Here is a 20,445-nt window from a genome sequence, read left to right as displayed (position 1 = left end):
AATATTTCACGCAGGAAAAAGATCGCTCCATTTTGCACTCTTCTTTTATGTCATGTAAGTGTTCACTGCTTATTCTTGGTAGAAAGGTGCAACAACTTCTTAACAACTTGGTCAAACTCTTCTTCTCCTTTCTCTCTTATCTTTTTCCTCAATTCTTTCACTTTTGCCTTCACATTTTCACCACCATTCTTTTCCATCACCACATTTCTTATCACTTTTGATGTCTCTTCTTTATTCAGTTTCCCATTTTGATCATCTCTCACAACCTCCATAGCTGTCCCTAGCTCGACCACCATTCTTGAATGAGTATGTTGATCAAGGTGCATAGGCATGGTTACAAGAGGAACTCCAAAATGTAAACTTACCAGTATAGAATTCCATCCGCAATGACATAAGAATCCCCCAACACTTGCATGCTCAAGAATTCTTGCTTGAGGTGCCCATTTTTTCACAATGACACCTTTTCCTTTAACTCTATCAAGAAAACCTTTTGGTAAATCATTTTTCAATGTTAATTTCTTCACCTAATGGAAATCGAAGCACCCATATGAAGTTCAACTCACTTAGCTCTAAACTATGAGCTATTTCTTCAATTTCCTCTTTGGACAAGAAATATTCACTTCCAAATGAAACATAAACACAAGAGGACTCATCCTTCTTGTCTAGCCATTGGATAATCTTGGAGTTCTCCTCATTCTCTATAGTTGTAGGCGTTTCATGAATAAGTGGACCAACAGGTATGACTTTTTTATTGCTTAGAGTCGAGAGATAAGCGACATACTTCCCCTCAATTTCATTACAAGTGTTGATCAAAATAATGCCATGGGAACTTTCCAGCCCGTTGAAAGCAAGATTTGGTCCTATGGACTTGTTCATTTCCGCGGCGCGTTGGTGTTGCTTTGCCTCATAATCCTTAAGGAAAATTCCTGAGAATGGAAGTTTCTGTTGCCAATATACAGATAACGGTGATAGAAGAAAGATATGGAAGCAAAGCCGACAATTAGGAAATGAATGGCAGGAATTTTTCTTGAAGAAGCAAGCTCTGGTGCCCATGGCTGAAAACCATAAAAAATAAGCAAATCAGGACAGAGAGAATCAAGAATTTTGACAAACGTTGAGCCAGCTTCTCCAAAAGTTTGGATTAAGGTTGAAATAAGGTTTTTGGGTAGGCCATTGGTGGTGTGTTGGTGGCTAGGAAGTTGTGGTGATGGTGGTAAAGGGAATTCTATTAGTTGGATGTTTTTTGGTAAATTTTCTTGATTGATGGAATTGAGAATGATAGGTGTTGAACAAAAGTATATGAAGAAAAGATTGGTTTTGGAGAGTTTCTTGGCTAGTTCTAAATAAGGGATCACATGGCCATGAGCTAACCATGGAACCATTAGAACCTTCAGAGTTGTAGTGTTAGTGTCTTGTATTTCCTCCATGATGGAAAAGCTCCCTCAAGTTCTTTTCTTTCTTCTTCTCTTGTGAAAATTATTTTTGTTTTTAGATCTTTTATAGATAGAGCAAGCAATGAAGTTGTTAGTTAACTAAAAGGAAAGGAAAGAACTTCAAGTGTTTAGCTATTTTTTACCAAAAAGTAAAACGAAATAACTTAAAGTGTTTAGTTATGAATTACTAAAACGTAAAAAGCAAAAATCTTGATGTTTGTTTTTCTAATAATGCACCTTGTGGTAAATCATAGCAATTTACCAAAAACAGAAGCACAATAGGATTACATACTTAGTTTAGATATCATAGAAGTGATGTGTTAATCTAATTCCAAATTACTTTTGTACAGAGATTTAGGATATCTTAATAGAGAAAGTGTTAAAGTCCTTAGTTTTGATGATTGACAAATTCATAGTTTGAGACCTGTTTCCTGGAGCCCTTGTGATGACAAAGGCCTTTTATGTACTAGGGAACATATTGGACTCATCTGTCGCTGTCACAGTCAACCCGCCGCAACTGACACGCGGTACAAAAGTTGGGGAAAAGTTGCTGCCACCTTTTTACCTCAACCAATGAGATTGTTTCTAGGTTTTCTTCTGTCAAGATATATAATGCTCATTTTCCTCAACAAGAAAACTAACACTTTCATATACTTATAATTAAATATCTTTTCGAAGTGTTGCAACGCTACAAATCAAAGGCTGAAACTATAACAGGGAACTTGTTCATCGAGTTTCTATTTGCTTCCTTGTTATAGTTGAGTCTTTATAATCTGTACTTAAATGCTTGCCTATGTTTGCTTATGATTGTAGTAGGTGTTGTGGTGTAATCAACTCTTTGTAATCATCTAGAGTTCGGTGATTGTTCAAGCTACAGTTAGCTGGAGGTATTGACAGCTAGAGTTAGCTGGGGTGAGAAACAATGGACTTACTACTTGGGTTTTCTTATAATAGAGTTATTGCTAGGAAACGAAGGATTAGGAGTACTTCTCTGTACTTCTACACTGTTTATTTCATTTATCTCCTAATTCATGTTGCGTGTGTGATTCTGGGAATAGTTTTTTGAATCGAAGAGCAACTTACCCCAACCCTTCATTTGGTATCAGAGAGGGTATTCCATAATAAGGCTAATACCTTGGAAGGATCCTGAGAAATGGAGGCTTCACAAGCTACTTACACCTCTGAAGTCATTGAAACAACTCGGATTGCTAAAAGAGTTCTCAAAGCTTTGGATAGATTTAAAGACTTGTCTAAAAGAGGGAAGCAGTGGCTCACTATAAAATATAACTAGAGATCTGAGGCTGACAAGATTGCTAGTCAGGTGCTTGCAGCTTGTTGGAATGACTCATCAAACAACTCAACTGAGTCTGAGCAAAGAGAAGATATTCCCATCATAGCAGTAGAAGAAAAGAAAAATGACCCTGATGCAATCCTTGTATTGATGACAGATACCATTAAAAATGAAGATAAATCTACCATACTTCATGACATCAAAGAAAGCTTTAAAGGAGTACTCCATGGGTAGGCTCAAATATTTTGCCTCCATACTAATTGACTCTTTAAATGATCTTGCCAAAGATAAAAAAGATTTAAAAGAGGACTGGGAAAAACGTGAGGAAGAGGTAATTAAGATAAGTGTTCAGGTAACAGAACTCAGAAATGAAAAAAGAAGATTGATGGAAGAGCTGGCAAAATATGCAAATGAAACAAAAAAATCTGAGTGTGCAAATAGAAGAGCAACAAGAAACTTGTAAGGCCTCACGTGTGAAAATGATGAGTTGAACAAGATAGTAGATGAGATCTCTGAGAAGGATCTCAAGGGTAAAGGTAAAGGGAGTAGGATTCAGTTTCAGTTGTAAGAAGATTTGATAAATGCCAGAGCTGACTTATCTACCTTAACAAACATAAATTCTTTCCTTGAGGGGGAACTTAAAAAGTTAAAACTGACCTCGAGAAAATGCTTAAGTGGACTGTCTCTTCACCAGCAATGGCAAACGCTGATTGCCAAGTAGATGAATCTGACTTCTTATCCAGAATTATAAAAAGTGAGAATGATGTCTCATGCACTCAATATGGCAAGAAGGGTCACTTCAAAGAAGAGTGTTATTCCAAGATTGGAGTCTTGAAAGATAAGAGAAGCTCCATAGTGTCTCGAAGAAGCAAGCAAAGATGGACAAACTGGACCAAGAAGAAGTTAATCCTTTCTTTGTCATCTTATTGGGAACTCAGACTCAAATAGGTTTCCAAAGCTAACAAATTATTAATGATGTAGGGAAAGGAAAGAGGGAGCAACTAACACAGGTTGACAATAATGTTTGCTCAGAGATTTTGAATAAAAAATTGAAGTTTACCTCTTACTGAACACTCATAGTAGAGATATGTCTCCATAACAATGTAATTAAGACAAGTGAATGATGGCTCTGTGACTCAATCAAAAGAGAGACTTCTTGACGCATTGAAGGAATCATCCTTGGTACATCCCTAGTAATGAAAATAGGGAACTAGTCAAGTGTCTCAAGAAAGGGTAGAGCTGGTGAAGTCGTGTGAATACGGGAAACTCTCATGATTCTTCTTCTATGGATATGAAATGGTGAGCAAGTATACAGGCCAAATAATGACTTATGTGTCTAATACAGTCTCATATCTTTGCAGATATACACCCATGGCAAGGAAGAAAAGATATGAAAGAAGTGGTGAGGCACAAAACTGTTAAAGTCTATCATCACTTAGGGACCTGGTTCCTAATTAGGTCAGTACCACTTGTTGTTCATAAAGAATGACCATTCTAAATATTTAATAACTATGTCACGTCTCTCTCCCGCCTTTTTTAAAAGCTGTCACTTGTACTCCAAACTCAATAGATGCGTTCATCTGACCAGACACGTCTTTTTCAAATGCATCATTCCCTTTAATCTCAATTGTATTTTAATAACCTATATAAGGCTCAAAATCTGATTAGTTTCCCTCTCTTATTCAAACTCATCAGTTCCTAAATCACTATTGAGGAAATTCAAAAGATTGAATCTCCCCTATCCTATAGTTCTTCCAACCTCTGAAAAATGTCCTACTCATTTTCCTCTTCCCAGAAAGATGAACCTCTTCCTTTAAAAGTAGTGGATACTCCCCCAATACCTTCAGATTTAGAAGAACATTTTGCCATTTCTAAATACACTCCACTCTCCCTACAATAAATTGCCAAAACTCATTATTCTCAGAAAAAGATGATCCAACCCAGTGACTCTTCATATAAAGGAAATACTAGTACCAATACCTCCAATAGTAAATTTCATGACCCTACTATTTTACCAGTCTTGCATACTAGACAAAAAAATGATTCCCCTAAGGGTACTGTTGATGAAAATATAGTGCTTCCATCTATGCTTAATCCATCTCGTGACAATAAAAGTAACTGGGGTGGTACTGATGTTAAGGATGACAAACCATTATCTTGGAAAACATCAAAGAAAAGATCCGTATCCTCAACATATGAGACAATGTCAAATACAAGGAATATAATAAAGAATGTACTGGAGAGAAGTAAGGAGAGTGCTAAATGAAGAAGAATGCCTAAGAAATGTGGAATTGATATTGTTGAACCGGATCCTGATGATACTGATAGTGAGATTAAGAAAATGTTTGAAGGATAGAGCAACTTTGAAGATAAGTCCTATGATTCCGATCATACTTCTCCTACTCAGAAAAATGTAAGAAATGTAAGAATTTCCTCACAGAGGAAGGGAAAAAGTATGTTATTTCGAAGGCAGGCGCCCTATTTCCCCAGTAAGAGAAAAAGTCAACAAAAGTTGAGGATAAAAGATCAGGTCCTAGTATAAAATTTTTAAGGACCTCAAATATTTCTGAGCCCATTATAAGGGAAACTGGTTCATTAAAGAGGGGTACATCATCCTTAGAGAAAAGGTTATCTCGAGAAGCTAGACGAAAAACCTCAGACCCAAGAAGTCTTGAGAGGAATAGTTTTTGATCCGATAATTGTTGATTTCCTGGCATGAGGAAAGTTATTAACTGGGAGGAGTATCAATATTTAGAATTCCTTTTTGTGTTACCTGTGCCCCAGTTATATGAGAAAGAGGTAGGAATATTTTACAATAACTTGGAATTTTCTGATGATGGTCTGTATGTAATGTCTCAAGTCAATAGGGTAGATGTGGGATTGGATGAGGATACTCTCTCTGAGATCCTTGACATTTCTATAACATGGGTTAAGACCATCAGATTAGGAGAAGGGTCTGCACGATTCTTGGGAATATGTGTGATCTTAATGATTTGAACAATAAGTCTAATAACAAAAAGGTTTTAAAGGGGGAATATTAGTTGTTGTTTGAATTAGTACATAGGGCCCTCCTCCTCAGATCTGAAAAGAGGGGTAATGTGACTGGCCCTGATTTTATCACATAGAAATGCCATCCACATATTAAAAGGTGAACCTCCCTGCGATTGTTATCAAGCATTTTAGTACAGTCATATTTGAAAATAATGGTAATAATGATTTACCTTATGGTTGTTGGATAAATAGAGTGTGTGCCTACTTTTATGCTAAGTGTCGTAAGGGAAAGAAAGGGTTAGTGAAGCAGAGATTTAACTTCACCACCCTAGAAGAAATTGACTCTATCCCTAAGAAAGGGAGTGGGAAATCTAAGTTCTTTGTGTCTGAATTGATTGAGGTGAAAAAGATGCTAGAGAGGAGGTCGCTGTACTTACAGCCACAGTAGCTCAGAAGGATGGTGAGATTGTTACTTTGAGGATAAGATCAGGTACACAAGCAGATGAGGGAGCAGATTCCCGTGGAGAGTTGAAAGTAGAAAATACGGCCCTGCATGAGAGGGTGAAGAAGTTAGAAACTCGAGCTGAAGTTTTGATTGAGAAAAATAAAGCTCTAACAAAAAAAATTCTCAAGGTTCATGCTGCAAAACAAGAAAGAATGAATCTACTCCTTAGGCAGCTAGATCGAGCAACATGAACTTCTTCTTAATTACTTTCCAATATGATCTCTACTTCTTTACCTCTAGCCCTCTCATTAAGCCCCGTGATACCTTCTCTCTCTTACCCCTATTTTGTCTCTGATAAGTGATAGGCACAATTTTTTTAATTTTATTTGATTCTTGTTTTTGAATAATAATTGGTACTGATTATTTTTTGATTGACACATTGATCTTTGAATAAAGTTTTACTTGTGCTATCACCTCTCTCTTTTCTATTTACCCCTCTTTTACTCATATCAGTATTGCCTTAATGGCCATGAAATAACATGTATGACTTATCTATGGTTTATTTCTTAACCTTTTCAATGATGTCAAAAGCGAGAAAATGTGATATGTTGTCTGCCTTTGTATATTGTATATATGTATAGATATGTAGTGTCTCAGCTATGGTGCGGTGTTGCGCAGATATGTGTAACATGTTGTCAGTATAATGTATAGAAATATAGTGTGCTAATAAAGACAATAGTTCTCTCATTCAAGGGAAACTTAAATGGTCATTGATAGGGGGAACAAGGTGGAGGATGCCTGCTTTCTTATAGGCATCAGTGATAGGGGAAATTGGTTGGGTAAACTAGTCTACTATGTGATCTTGTTGCTTATGTTGTGTTGCTGAAGTGTAGGCTATGCTATGTAGAAATTGATTGAAGATGTTGATTATGATGATCTGATTGTATGGGTTTGTCATCATAAAAAAAGGAAAAATTATTTAAATCCTTAGTTTTGATGATTGACAAATTCATAGTTTGGGACCTATTCTCTGGAGCCCTTGTTGTGATGACAAAGGCCTTTTACGTATTATGGAACAGGTTGAGATCACCTATCACTATCATATTCAACCTACCATAACTGACACACGATATAAAAATTGGTGAAAAGTTGCTGCCACCTTTTTGCCTCAACTAATGAGATGGCTTCTAGGTTTTCTTGTGTCAAGATATATAATGATCATCTTCCTCAACAAGAAAATGAACACTTCCATATACTTATAATTAAATATTTTTCTGAAGTGTTGTAGTACTGCAAATCAAAGGCTGAAACTGTAACAGCAGGAAACTTGTTGTTCATCGAGTTTCTCTTTATTTTCTTGTTATAGATTAGTCTTTGTAATCTACACTTAAATGCTTGCCTAAGTTTTCTTATGATTGTAGTAGGTATTGTGGCGTAATCAACTCTTTGTAATCATCTAGAGTTAGGTGATTGTCCAAGCTAGAGTTAGCTTGAGGAATCCTGCTAGAGTTAGTTGGAGGTGTTGTCAGCTAGAGTTGGCTGGGGTGAGAAGCAGTAGAGTTACTGCTTGGGTACAGTTACTGTTTGAGTTTCCTTGTAATAGAGTTATTACTAGGAAACGAAGGATTAGGAGTTTAATTCTTGGAACATATATTCAAGAGGTTTCTTGAATATAGTGAAGCTTGAAATCCTAAAGGCAGGTCATGATTTTTCTCCCTTGAGCAAGGAGTTTTCACGTAAAAGTGTTGTGTCTTCACTTTTCGGTATTCCTTCACTGTTTATTCATTTATCTCCTAATTCGCGTCGTGTGTGTGATTTTGGGAACAGTTCCCTGAGTCGAGAAGCAACCCACCACAACCGTTCAGAAAGAGTGTGCAAATTAACAAGTTTAGGTAAGTTAGAGAGACTCCAGTAACTAGATAAGCTGATCAACTTTAACTATTAGAAACTAGCAAAGATCAATGTTAGATCTTTAATACTCGGAGTATGTACGCGTCTAACTACTACTCTAATCTTGATCTAAACTGCACATATAGTGGAACATTTATGTATAAAATATGTATAATTTATGAGGTTTGTTTCAATAAATACAGTCAAAAAATAGTAGTGTGAGTAAAGTAATCCATGCTCAACCAATACCTCCCTCCACCTAGCCAAAAACTCATAAAAGTACCCTTCTCATATCTCCAGTCGTGCATATTCAAATGCAAGGACTACTGCTCATTTAAGAAATTTATAGGCATGCTTTTCATCTTTCTTAATATTGGTGAATCTTTATAATTTTAAAGAAACTTTAGAGATGTGATTTTAGCTCTAAGAATAAACGAAAGTTAGTGAATAGAAGAAAAATTGTGTGAAAACTGTTAGGGTTTTTGCCCTTATTTTCTTACCAAATTTAATTTTTTTGAGAAGGAAAATAAAGTAATGCCATAATTACTTTTACCTTTTCAGAAAGAAAATTATAATTCGTTTCTATATTTGACTAACCTCTTTCTTGGCGGAAAAAATTTGGAACTCTATATGTAGAATACCTCCTTTCTCATACAACAACCATATCATCCACAACGTTGTGCTTTAAGAGTTTTGTTTAGGGAAAGATTTCTCTCAAATAGTTTTTATGTTTTTGATTTAGTTTTTAACATGTAGGCCAATTGGCCAAATAATAAATAATATTATGCTTTTTAGTTTAGTTTTGTCTCATTTGAATTATCGCCTCTATGGTTTGTAAAATATTGACTTTCGCATTACATCCTCTCGATTTCGAACCTAACAAGTGGTATCTGAGCTTATGGTTCAATGATTCAATTATTTGGTGAAACAAGGTTGAAGACAATTTCAAAGCAGTTCAAATTAATTTGCAACCAATTTGATGATAATGAAGATTTTTGTCCCACTACATGTGGAGAAGAAGTGTCAATCATATTTTCAACATTCATGTTGCTGTATCTTTAAAAATAAAAATAAAAAACTAATTTTTAACCTATTTTTAGTCATGATATTTTAAACTTTATTTTTAATCATGACAAACAGTATTGATGAAGATTATGTGAAGAACGAAGATCATGCATGTGAAGAAGGCGGATCAAGTCAAGAAATTCAAGCCAAAAAGGAGAGATTATTAGGGTTTTCCCCCGATTTCTTCCTAAATTTAAGTTTTACTTTTCTTAGAAGGAAAATAAAAGTAATACCATAATCACTTTTACTTTTTTTCTGAAGGAAAATATAATTTTTTTTTTCATATTTGGCTAACCTCTTTCTTGGAGGAAATATTTTGGAACTCTATCAATAGAATACCCTCTTCTCATATAACAACCATATCATCCACAATGTAGTGCTTTAAGAGTTTTGTTTAGGGGAAGATTTTCTCTCGAAGAGTTTTTATGTTTTTGATTTAGTTTTTAATGTGTAGGTCAATTGGTCAAATTATAAATAATATTATATTTTTTTATTTAATTTTGTGTCATCTAAATTATCGCTTCTATGATTTGCAAAATATTAACTTCCGCATAACGCCACTCGATTTTGAACCCAACAAAAACCAAATGCTTCCTATTATTTTACTGTTGGAGAAAATGCAGTTTGTTTCAAGACAAGGCATATAATCCATCATGGCAATAATATTGTAGATGCAAGACGCTAGATAGAAAAAGGAGTAAATGCTTTATTTGTTGCCATTTTTTCATATGTTTTTTTTATTTGTTAGCACAAATTATTCAAATGATGGTCTTATGATTCAAATATAATGTAATCTTATTACTGAGAGGGCTGTCAATTGGAATATAGCAATTTTAGGGTGTGTTTGGTAGGAAGGAAAATATTGAAAATGCAGTTTGTTTCAAGACAAGGCATATAATCCATCATGGCAATAATATTGTAGATGCAAGACGCTAGATAGAAAAAGGAGTAAATGCTTTATTTGTTGCCATTTTTTCATATGTTTTTTTTATTTGTTAGCACAAATTATTCAAATGATGGTCTTATGATTCAAATATAATGTAATCTTATTACTGAGAGGGCTGTCAATTGGAATATAGCAATTTTAGGGTGTGTTTGGTAGGAAGAAAAATATTTTCAATGAAAAATGAACTTTTAGAAAATATTTTCTGAAAAAGTAAGTGAATTTTTTATTTATTTTTTAGTGTTTGGTTAGTAAGTAAGAAAATATTATCTCAATAACATTTATATGTATTCTAGCAAAATATCATGGAGGCGCAATAGAATGGGGAGTGTGGGTTTGGGGGTAGCTATGGTGGGATGATCTAGGAGTGGGGCCATGGGGGGTTTGAATGAGTGGGGAGGAGATAATAAATTTACAATGTCACTTCTGCTGCTTGAGTCAATACTACCACTATCAATGTTATTTTTCTCATTTTTATGAAACTTGTTTTGATAGAGAAAATATTTTTTAAATAATTTAATCAACTAAACATGGGATTCCATCCAAATATGTCAGTTGGAAACTTCATAATTTCTCAAAACTCTTGAAAATCAACGAATTGTCAAAATCTTCAATGAAGCAACTTTATCTACTTTCAGATCCTTTCCGATGGTATCCCACCTCCCTTTTATTTTTGGAGGGGGATAGTAACAAAGTTGCAGTTTAAATTGAAATTCTTTTCTAATCTTTTAGGCACTTCTACTCAGGACCCGTTTTGGCAAAGATTTTGAAAGTATTTTTTGAAATCTTTTTGCTAAATATTTTTTTAGCTATAAAAATTATTTAGTTGTAGATTAGTTTTCAAATCCTAAAATTTGCTTCAAATATGTTTTTGGGTCAAAAAATATTTGTTGGATTCTTTTTAAATGATAAAGTTTGATCAAAAGTTTTATATTTTATATAAAAAAAAATAAACTCATCTATCACTTCATATGTTTTGTTTGATTTTACGAACTGACTTCAGATTTGTTTTGTTAATTTGTATATTTTCTAAAATAAGCCCAAAAAATTGTTATGACGGTGAGAGGTAAATACGTAAACAAAGAAAGTAAAGAACCCCCAATTTACGTGGAAAAATCCTTCAAGTTTAAGATAACATATAATACCCCGTACTTTTCTTAGCTTAGTTCTGCTCATGGTGCATGCATAAGAGATTTAGAACCTGAAAATTTAGCTAAGTGTTGGAGACTTAATTTTATTTTTGGCTTCTTAATTTCGTTGATTTTTAAAGTGACCTTCCCGACCTCGAGACATAAGTTTTTGAGTTGATTCATGTTCATGGGTGTAATTAGCATGTCTCGGGTAAGTTTCAAATTTTTTGAACGAGGTTTGGACCATGTTTGAATTTTTAAAACAACAGCTCACTGCAATTTTGGCGCGTCGCGGAGGCTATAGCGGTGGTCACCTCACCGCATCGCGGTGAAGTTCAAAATGACAATTATCAGATTCCAGCAAGTCACCGCGATTGTACTGCATCACGGTAAAAGTCGCGATGCCAGCCTTGGTGCGTCACGGTGAGGGTCAATTTCGGGTTCCAGTTACGAATTTTAATTTTCCTAAGGTAGTCTTGTCATTTTTTCCTCACCCAAATCCATTCAAAACACGAAAATAAAACCCCAAAGGTGCATTATATGCTTTATTATTCATAATTTCTCTCCAAGAAAGTAATTCTCTCTCAAGAACAAACCCTAGCCCCTTTAAGATTCAAGCTCAGGTTTCAAGAAAACCACTAAGAACCTTCAGGAATTCTTCAGTCAAGGTCTGTTAGATGTTCATCCATGGGCCCTTTTCACCCATGGAGTCTAAGAATCCATCTTTTATGCTTTAAACTATGAAATTACATGTTTATAATGATTTATCTCCATGAAACTTTTATGAGTTTCGATTTTACATGATGTTTACAATTTATTTTCGTTGAAAGCAACTCTTACATGTTTGAAGCATGAAATTTCATTGTTAAATCCCTAAATATGGTTTTAGTATTGTAATTATGCTATTTCCACATGTTTTACTCATTCCCATGCTTAAGTCCATGAATTTCATACCATTTAAATTTCAAGTTAAGATTATAAATTATTTCAAGTGGAATGCATTATAAAATATTTTAAATATGGTGATTTCCATATCATGTTCATGAGAATTCAGAATAAATTCCCAGTTTATGATCTTGTCATGTGATCGTGCTATCTCATCGTGTTTAAAGGTATTCCCATGTTCAAATTTATGTCTCCCATGTGTTTGATGAAATGCTTAAGTGAATAATTGTGAACAATGATTTCCTTTCATGATTTCAAAGCTTTCATGTGTCCCTGTTGTTATTGTTATCGAGTCTTGGGGGTTGTGAATACCCAAAATTTAGCTATTTACTTAGTCTCAGTATTCTCAGAATGGTTTCAAACATGTATGAACATTATCAATTTAGTCAGTTATCATGTCAGTTAAACTTAGATCAGTTCAGTAATCCGAGTCAGTTACTTCTTCAGTTAAACTTAGTTCAGTCTTGTAATCAGTGTCAGTGCGAACCCAGGGATGGGCTCATTCCTGTTAGTATAGGGTTTGACTCTTAGTAGCAATCTCTGAGTTACAAAACTTCATAGCTAGCGTAGCTTTGAGATGTCTTCCTGCTAGTTTTGGGTTGACATCTATCTCATAAGTCTTCCTGTTAGTTTAGGGTTAAAAATATGTCTTTCTACTAGTTTATGATTGACACAACCATTGTTAGTACCCATGGCACGGTACTAGCACCCTTTTAACTGGGGTCACAGGTTGGACCCTGATCAGTTCAGTTTGGGGCATATCGGTTAGATGATACCTTCTACAGTTTCAGTTTCAGTATTTAGTTCAGAACTCAGTTCAATTTTGCTTGACCATAGCATACAGTTTATCAGTTATTTAGTTATCAGATTTCAGTGTCTCAGTTTACAGACTATTTTAGAATCATTTTATATGCTTGGTCATGCATTCTCAATTTTTATAGCATTCACACATTTATATCAGTTATTCAGTTACCTCATGCTACTCATTGAGTTAGCTATTACTCATGCACATAACCCATGCATAACATCCCAACTTCATCTAGCATACTAGTACATTCAAAGTACTAATTGCATACTCATTTCTTGTGCTATGATGTCTTATATTATAGGTTTGGATGCTCAGGTTTCTGACCATGCTTAGACATCCCAACGCATCAGTAGCAACAGCCGTGGTGAGTCCTCATACTTTGAGGATAAGTTTATCTTATATTCAGCTATGTCAGTAGTTCAGTTATGTAGTCAGTCAGAGTTAGTTGGGGGTTTGTCCCTTCAAATCTACAATTATTCAGTTTTAGAGGCTTCCAGACACTTTAAACAGTCAATCAGTTTGCCATTATTTTTATCAGTTTTTAGATAGTTATTTTCTGGTAGTTGATTTCAGATTTATAACTCAGAAATATTTTAGTATTTAAAACCTTATGGAGAATTTAGATATTCCACACATTTTATTTTGTTATTATTATTCAGTGCTCACAATAGGTACCAGTTCATGGGTTAGCTTGTGGTCACTTGTGACCGTAAGCACCGTGTGGCATCCAGGGTGTACTCCCTGGGCATTACAAACTTGGTATCAGAGCCTAAGGTTTTAAAGTGTCCTATGAAATTTGAAAGCCGTGTTGAGTAGAGTCTCGAGCATGGGTATGAAGCGCGCCCCACTAATGGACAAGAGACTATAAGATATTTTAGAAAAAGTTTCCCTTCTTTTATGTCTCAGGTCGTGCTATAGAATGGTTCTCTAAGAACCTTATGTAGATTTAATTCATACTCCACTCATGATAACTCTACCTTACTTTCAAGGTAACAAAAACAATGAAGCTTAAAGTCTTACAGATAGGGCTATTTCAGACAATCCCCGCAGACAGTTATGGAATTGCCGCAGACTCAAAAGTATCCCATCAGTTTCATTATGTTTCAAAGTTTTTAAAGATTTTATTTATGATCATGAAAACTCATGCACTAATCCAATGTCAGATAAAAACTCATGCACTAATCCAATGTCAGATGCACCTGTAGATCCCTCCTAAGAATCCTATGATAGTGTATGACCTAGAGTTAGGAGCATGAATCCAGAAGTTTAGAGGCAGTAAAGTGGGGATAGTGTTATCTGAAGTCAATAGATTTTTGCATTCATGGGGTAGTTGTATGAAAAGGTGAATCAGTAGGCTTGAAATAGTGTATGTAAGAATTTAAGTTTGATGATTTAAAATTATATATTGTTGATGTTGGTATAGTTTTAATTCTCATGGTTTAGGGAGAAATATAAGTTTGGAGATGTGATATTAGTAGGTTATGAAGGAAGTTACTATGGTTCCTTAAAGGTTTGGGAATATCCATGAGAAGTGTTAGAATATAAGTTTGAATCTTTGAAGATTGAGCTAATAGAAAGTAGAGTTGAAGCACTAAATGGTGTGAACTCATGGTATGGTGATACTCCAAGAAATTCTAAGCTAGTCAGTGTTTAAGTTATTGTAGGATGAATATTAGGGCTATAGAAAGTTAAGAGTTCTATCTCAGAATAAAGTATCAACAGTAGGGTTTTACACTTTCAGGTGCAGTCTTTCAGGGTGAGTTTAGTATTTATGAGTATTATTATATCTCAGACTCTAGAGTACAGTGATTTCAATTCATTTTAGAGTTTGTTAAGTGGTTCACAGACTTAGAATGATGGCTTGAAGCTAAGAGGGAGATGATAGAACAAGTAACCAAGTTAGGATCTCATATTCTAGTAGTGATGCAGTATGTTATAGAATAGCAGTAAAGGAGGATGATGCCCAACCCATTCTCATCTCAGTGCAAAGTTTTGTATTTCAGTTTTCACGATATCTACTCATGCTTTACATGTCATCCCTATGATCATAGCTCATATTCGTACACTTTATAGAAAATAAAGTATGCTTCCAGTTCCTAGTATAAGGAGTTCCAGTTCACCCAACAGTCCGAATCATATTCCATGAATTTATGAACTCCAAACTTAGGTCATGCAGCTCATGACTCATGTATTCATGTTTTACAATATGCTCAGTTCCCATGACTCATGCTACACTCCTAATGATTAGGGGAATTCAGATTATGTCATGTATATCCTCAGTTTAGATCTCTTGATGAATCCATGATGTTGGTATTCTATTCCTCAGGCCTCAGTTAAGTGTCAAGTTCTGTATAATGTTCATTCATGCTTTAGGTCCTCATGTTTTAACTTTTCAATACATCTCCTTATGAAATGATATAGTGATAAGAAATTGCTTAGATGGGAGAGAGTAAATGTTTAAGGTTAAAGAAAGATTATTGTATGCTTGTTTTAAACGAGGTTATATTTATGAAGATAGGCTTGAATGTCATGTAGGTGTTGAAGTAGATAGTATATTTGAGGGAGTATTTGAGAAGTGCGGTGTTGGCGTGATTCTTCGTAGGTCTGTGTTCCATATTACAGAATTTTAGCTATGTTGTGATTTCTTATTCAGATGTCTTATTCAGACCATGCCCATGATTCTTTGCTCCCTAAGTCATTAGAACTTTATAAAAGAGTGTCGAAGAAATACTCCAGTTACATATAAGCTTTCAGTATGAGTTATCTTGTATAGCCAGTAATTCAGCTTAGCATTCAGACAGACAGGTTCCTATGGTTTCCATCTTTCTATCTAGTCATAATATTCGAAGTCTTATGAATATGGATATTCCATGAGGTAAAATATTTACACCCCTGTAAATTATGAATTTAGCTCAGTTCAGTTTATGCATCAGTTTCAGATTCCAGATGTTCAACCATGATTCAGTTTGTAGGAGTCCTGTGCATCATCTCAGTCTTTTCTTAGTATTTCAGTCAAGATAGTATCATTCAGGGGACGAACTATCCCAAGGGGGAGATGTTGTAACACCCTCGAGTTTTCATGTACTAAATCTCTCAACTTTTCTTCACGAAACCAGATCCAACCTGACGCAGTGGTTACTCATAAATTGAATCTTTCGTTTCTATCTCAGTCATATACTCACCTTCATGTCATTGCATGAATTCATGAATTAGTTCAGTCAGTCACCATGTTTCAAACTCAGTCAGATATTATAATACCCCGTACTTTTCTTAGCTTAGTTTAGCTCATAGTGCATGCATAAGAGACTTAGAACCTGAAAATTAAGCTAAGTGTTGGAGACTTAGTTTTATTTTTGTCCTCTTAACTTCATTGATTTTTAAAGTGACCTTCTCGACCCCTAGACTTAAGTTTTTGAGTTGATTTATGTTCAGGGGTGTAAGTAGCATGTCTCGGGTAAATTTTAGATTTTTTGGATGAGGTTTGGACTACATTTGAATTTCCAAAACAGTAACTCATCGTAATTTTGGCACGTCGCGGTGGCGATAGTAGTGGTCACCTCACCGCATCGTGGTGAAGTTCAAAATAATACTTGTCAGATTACAGTAAGTCACCGCGATTGTATCATGTCGCGTTGAAAATCGCGATGACAGCCTTAGCGCATTGCGGTGAGGGTCAATTTCGGGTTCTAGTTACAAATTTCTCAAGGAAGTCTTGCCATTTTTTCCTCACCAATATCCATCCAAAACACGAAATTAAAACCCTAAAAGGGCATTATATGTCCCATTATTCATAATTTCTCTCCAAGATAGTATTTCTCTCTCAAGAACAAACCCTAGCCCCTTCAAGATTTAAGCTCAGGTTTCAAGAAAACCACCAAGAACCTTCACGAATTTTTCAGTCAAGGAATGTTAGATGTTCATCCATGGGCCCTTTTCACCCATGAAGTCCAAGAATCCATCTTTTATGTTTTAAATTATGAAATTACATGTTTATAATGATTTATCTCCATGAAGATTTTATGAATTTCAATTTTACATGATGTTTACAATCTATTTTCATTGAAAGCAACCCTTACATGTTGGAAGCATAAAATTTCATTATTAAATCCCTAAATATGATTTTAGTATTGCAATTATGCTATTCCCACATGTTTCACTCATTCCCATGGTTAAGTCCATGAATTTCTTACCATTTAAATTTCAAGTTAAGATTATAAATTATTTCAAGTGAAATGCATTATAGAATGTTTTAAATAGTGATTTTCATATCATGTTCATTAGAATTCAGAATAAATCCTCTGTTTATTAGCTTGTAATGCTATCGTGTTATCTCATCACGTTTAAAGGTATTCCCATGTTTAAATTCATGTCTCCTATGTGTTTGATCAAATGCTTAAGTGAATAATTGTGAACAATGATTTCCTTCCACGGTTTCAAAGCTTTCATGTGTCCCTATTGTTATTGTTATCGAGTCCTGGGGATTATGAATTCTCAAAATTTATCTGTTTACTTAATCTTAGTATTCTTAGAATGGTTTCAGAAATGTATGAGCATTATCAATTCAGTCAGTTATCATGTCAGTCAAACTTGGATCAGTTTAGTAATACGAGTCATTTCCTTCTTCAGTTAAACTTAGTTCAGTCCCGTAATTAGTGTCAGTTCAGTTTGGACTAGGATTCAACACCGAATGAACCTAGGGATGGGGGCATTATTCTTAGTATAGGTTTGACCCTTAGTAGCAATCCGTGAGTTACAAAACTATATAGCCAACGTAGGTTTGAGATGTCTTCCTGCTAGTTTAGGGTTGACACATATCTCATGAGTCTTCCTATTAGTTTAGGATTGACAAGACGTCTTCCTGTTAGTTTAGAATTGACATAACTATTTTTTATACCTGTGGCACGGTACTAGCACCCTTCCAACTGGTGTCACAAGTTGGACCCCGATCAGTTTAGTTTGGGGCATGTCGCTTAGATGATACCTCTCATAGTTTCAGTTTCAATATTCAGTACAGAACTCAGTTCTGTTTTACTTGACCATAACATACAGCTTATTAATTATTCGGTTATCAGATTCAGTATTTCAATTTACAGACTATTTCAGAACCACTTTATATACTTGGTCATGCATTCTCAGATTTTACAGCATTCATGTATTTATATCAGTTATTCAGTTACCTTATTCTACTCATTCAGTCAGCTATTACTCATGCACATAACCCATGCATAACAGCCTAACCTCATCTAGTATACCGGTACATTCAAAGTATTGATCACATACTCATTTCTTTCTCTATGATGTCTTATATCTTAGGTTCGGACGCTCAGGTTCCTGACCACACTTAGACATTCTAGCGCATCAGCAGCAGCAGTCGTGGTGAGTCCTCATACTTCGAGGACGATTTTATCTTATATTAAGCTATGTTAGTAGTTCAGCTATTTAGTCAGTTGGAGTTAGTTGGGGGTTTGTCCCTTCAACTCCACAGTTAGTCAGTTTTAGAGGCTTTCAAATACTTCAGACAGTCAGTCAGTTTGCCATTATCTTATCGATTTTTAGATAGTTTTTTTTTGGTAGTTGATTTTAGATTTATGACTCAAAAATATTTTAGTATTTAAAACCTTATAGAGAATTTAAATATTCCGCACATTTTATTTTGTTATTATTATTTAGTGCTCATAGCAGGTACTAGTTCATGGGTTAGCTTGTAGTCACTTATGACCGTAAGCACCATATGGCATCGAGGGTGTACTCTCGGAGCGTTACATAACAACCACCGGATCTCAAAGATTCAAATTTGCTCCACTATAAAAATTAAAGAATTACAAATATTTTTCAAATGGACAAACACAGAGAAGCAATAGCTACACCAACAAAAGCAAATCAAGAGAAACCACCCAAAATAGAGCTATTGTTTGGGACTCAAAACTAGATGCTGCAAAGAATCAAATCCGATCTCCATAATTCAAATAAAAAATTAAGATGTTAAAAATACCCAGTCAAAATTTCAGCCCGATCTAACGGTGAATGATTTGACAAATACGGTCTAAAGTTGGCTAGTCGGAGAGAAAAAACTGCAGCAACTAAACTCTCTTTCTCTCTTCTCTCTTTGGTGAAAGCTCTCTCAAAACCTCTTTTATGAGATAGTGTCTCTCAAAGACAAATACCAATGAGCATGTCTGATATCTAATCTAGTGCAAACCATAACATACATCAAACTACCAACTGCAGAGGAATAGGGAATATAAGACATCACTTTCTTCTCTTTGTTAGTAATTGGACCAATTTGAAGTATTGAGCAAGAGCAGTACTAACCACTTTTGCTTCTGTCATATTTAACCTCTTCAATACCTTCTTAATGTACTACTTCTGAGATAATGATAGCTTCTTTTTATCTATATCTCTGTGTATCTGGATGCCTAAAATTTTCCCTGCAAGCCCCAAGTCCTTCATTATAAAAGATTTACTCAACTCTTTCTTAAGGATTGCAATTCTACATTTAGAGGTTCATCCTTTATACCTAGCCATTCAATTGAGGAATCTTAGGTGGAGTTCTCTAATGATAAATTCCTTGTGATTTGCAATAGCTTTTAAAAGAACCAGTATATTCACCGTCATTCTCAGTGCAAATATATTTTAGCTTCTTCCCAATTTATTTCTTAGATAAGTCTTGAAATTCCATAAACACATCTAGTACTTGATCTTTAAGTTTTAAAGGATATACCCAGAGCTTGTGAGAATGATCATCAATAAAAGTCACAAAGTAAAGCTTGTATGTTATTCCAAAAGATGAGAGATCAAAACTAAGCAGTGCATTTTCATTTGTTATGGTCAAGATGAGTTTGGGTATCGTTTTTCTCATCCATTGATAAGAAGATTATTAGAAGTCCCGATGTAGTGTTCTTTGAAGAACAAACTATTGAAGATATTGATAAGACTGAGAAAATAAATTCTCAGAAGAATGAGAGCTTAGTTGATGTTGATACATCTATTGCACATGAAAGAGCCCAAGATAATAAGGTAGATGATGATTAAGAGGGTGTTGAACCTACATTCAATTTGACTAATGATACTGTGGTTGATCAATAACCAAGTCCTACTCAGTTACGACTTCAGATATTCTTGAAACCTCTTGTAGATGCTCTTCTAGGGAGAAGCAAAGGTCAACACGTTATTCTCCAAATGAGTATATATGTACTTTTGACATACATAGGAGAAACTAGATATTATGATGAATCCATGCAAGATACTCACAAAGATGAGTGGTTATAAGCTATGGAAGATGAAATGAAGTCACTCCACGAGAATGACATATATGAGTTAGTAGAATTATTGAAAGGTAAAAAAGCTATAACAAACAAATGGATCTTTAGAGTAAATAAAGAGCAACGTATCTCTGCACCTAGGTATAAGGTCAGGCTAGTAATCAAAGGCTTTTGCCAGAGAAAGGGAGTTGACTTTGATGAATTTCTCTCTCTTATCATGAAAATGTCTTCTATTTGTATGG

General features: G+C 34.9%; 1 protein-coding gene across 1 annotated transcript in view; it reads right to left on the bottom strand.

Moving 5' to 3' along the window:
- Positions 1-498: 498 nt before the first annotated feature.
- Positions 499-20,445, bottom strand: part of LOC124898661 (beta-D-glucosyl crocetin beta-1,6-glucosyltransferase-like) — a 133,800-nt gene continuing 113,853 nt past the window's right edge. The window contains exon 2 of the mRNA XM_047412390.1: positions 499-1,055. Coding sequence (XP_047268346.1) covers positions 499-1,055 — 557 coding nt within the window. The remainder of the gene's footprint in view (positions 1,056-20,445) is intronic.

Source organism: Capsicum annuum, chromosome 1 (assembly GCF_002878395.1).
Source record: "Capsicum annuum cultivar UCD-10X-F1 chromosome 1, UCD10Xv1.1, whole genome shotgun sequence".
In the NCBI taxonomy this organism is placed as follows: domain Eukaryota; kingdom Viridiplantae; phylum Streptophyta; class Magnoliopsida; order Solanales; family Solanaceae; genus Capsicum; species Capsicum annuum.
This window is presented reverse-complemented; position numbering and strand designations above follow the sequence as displayed.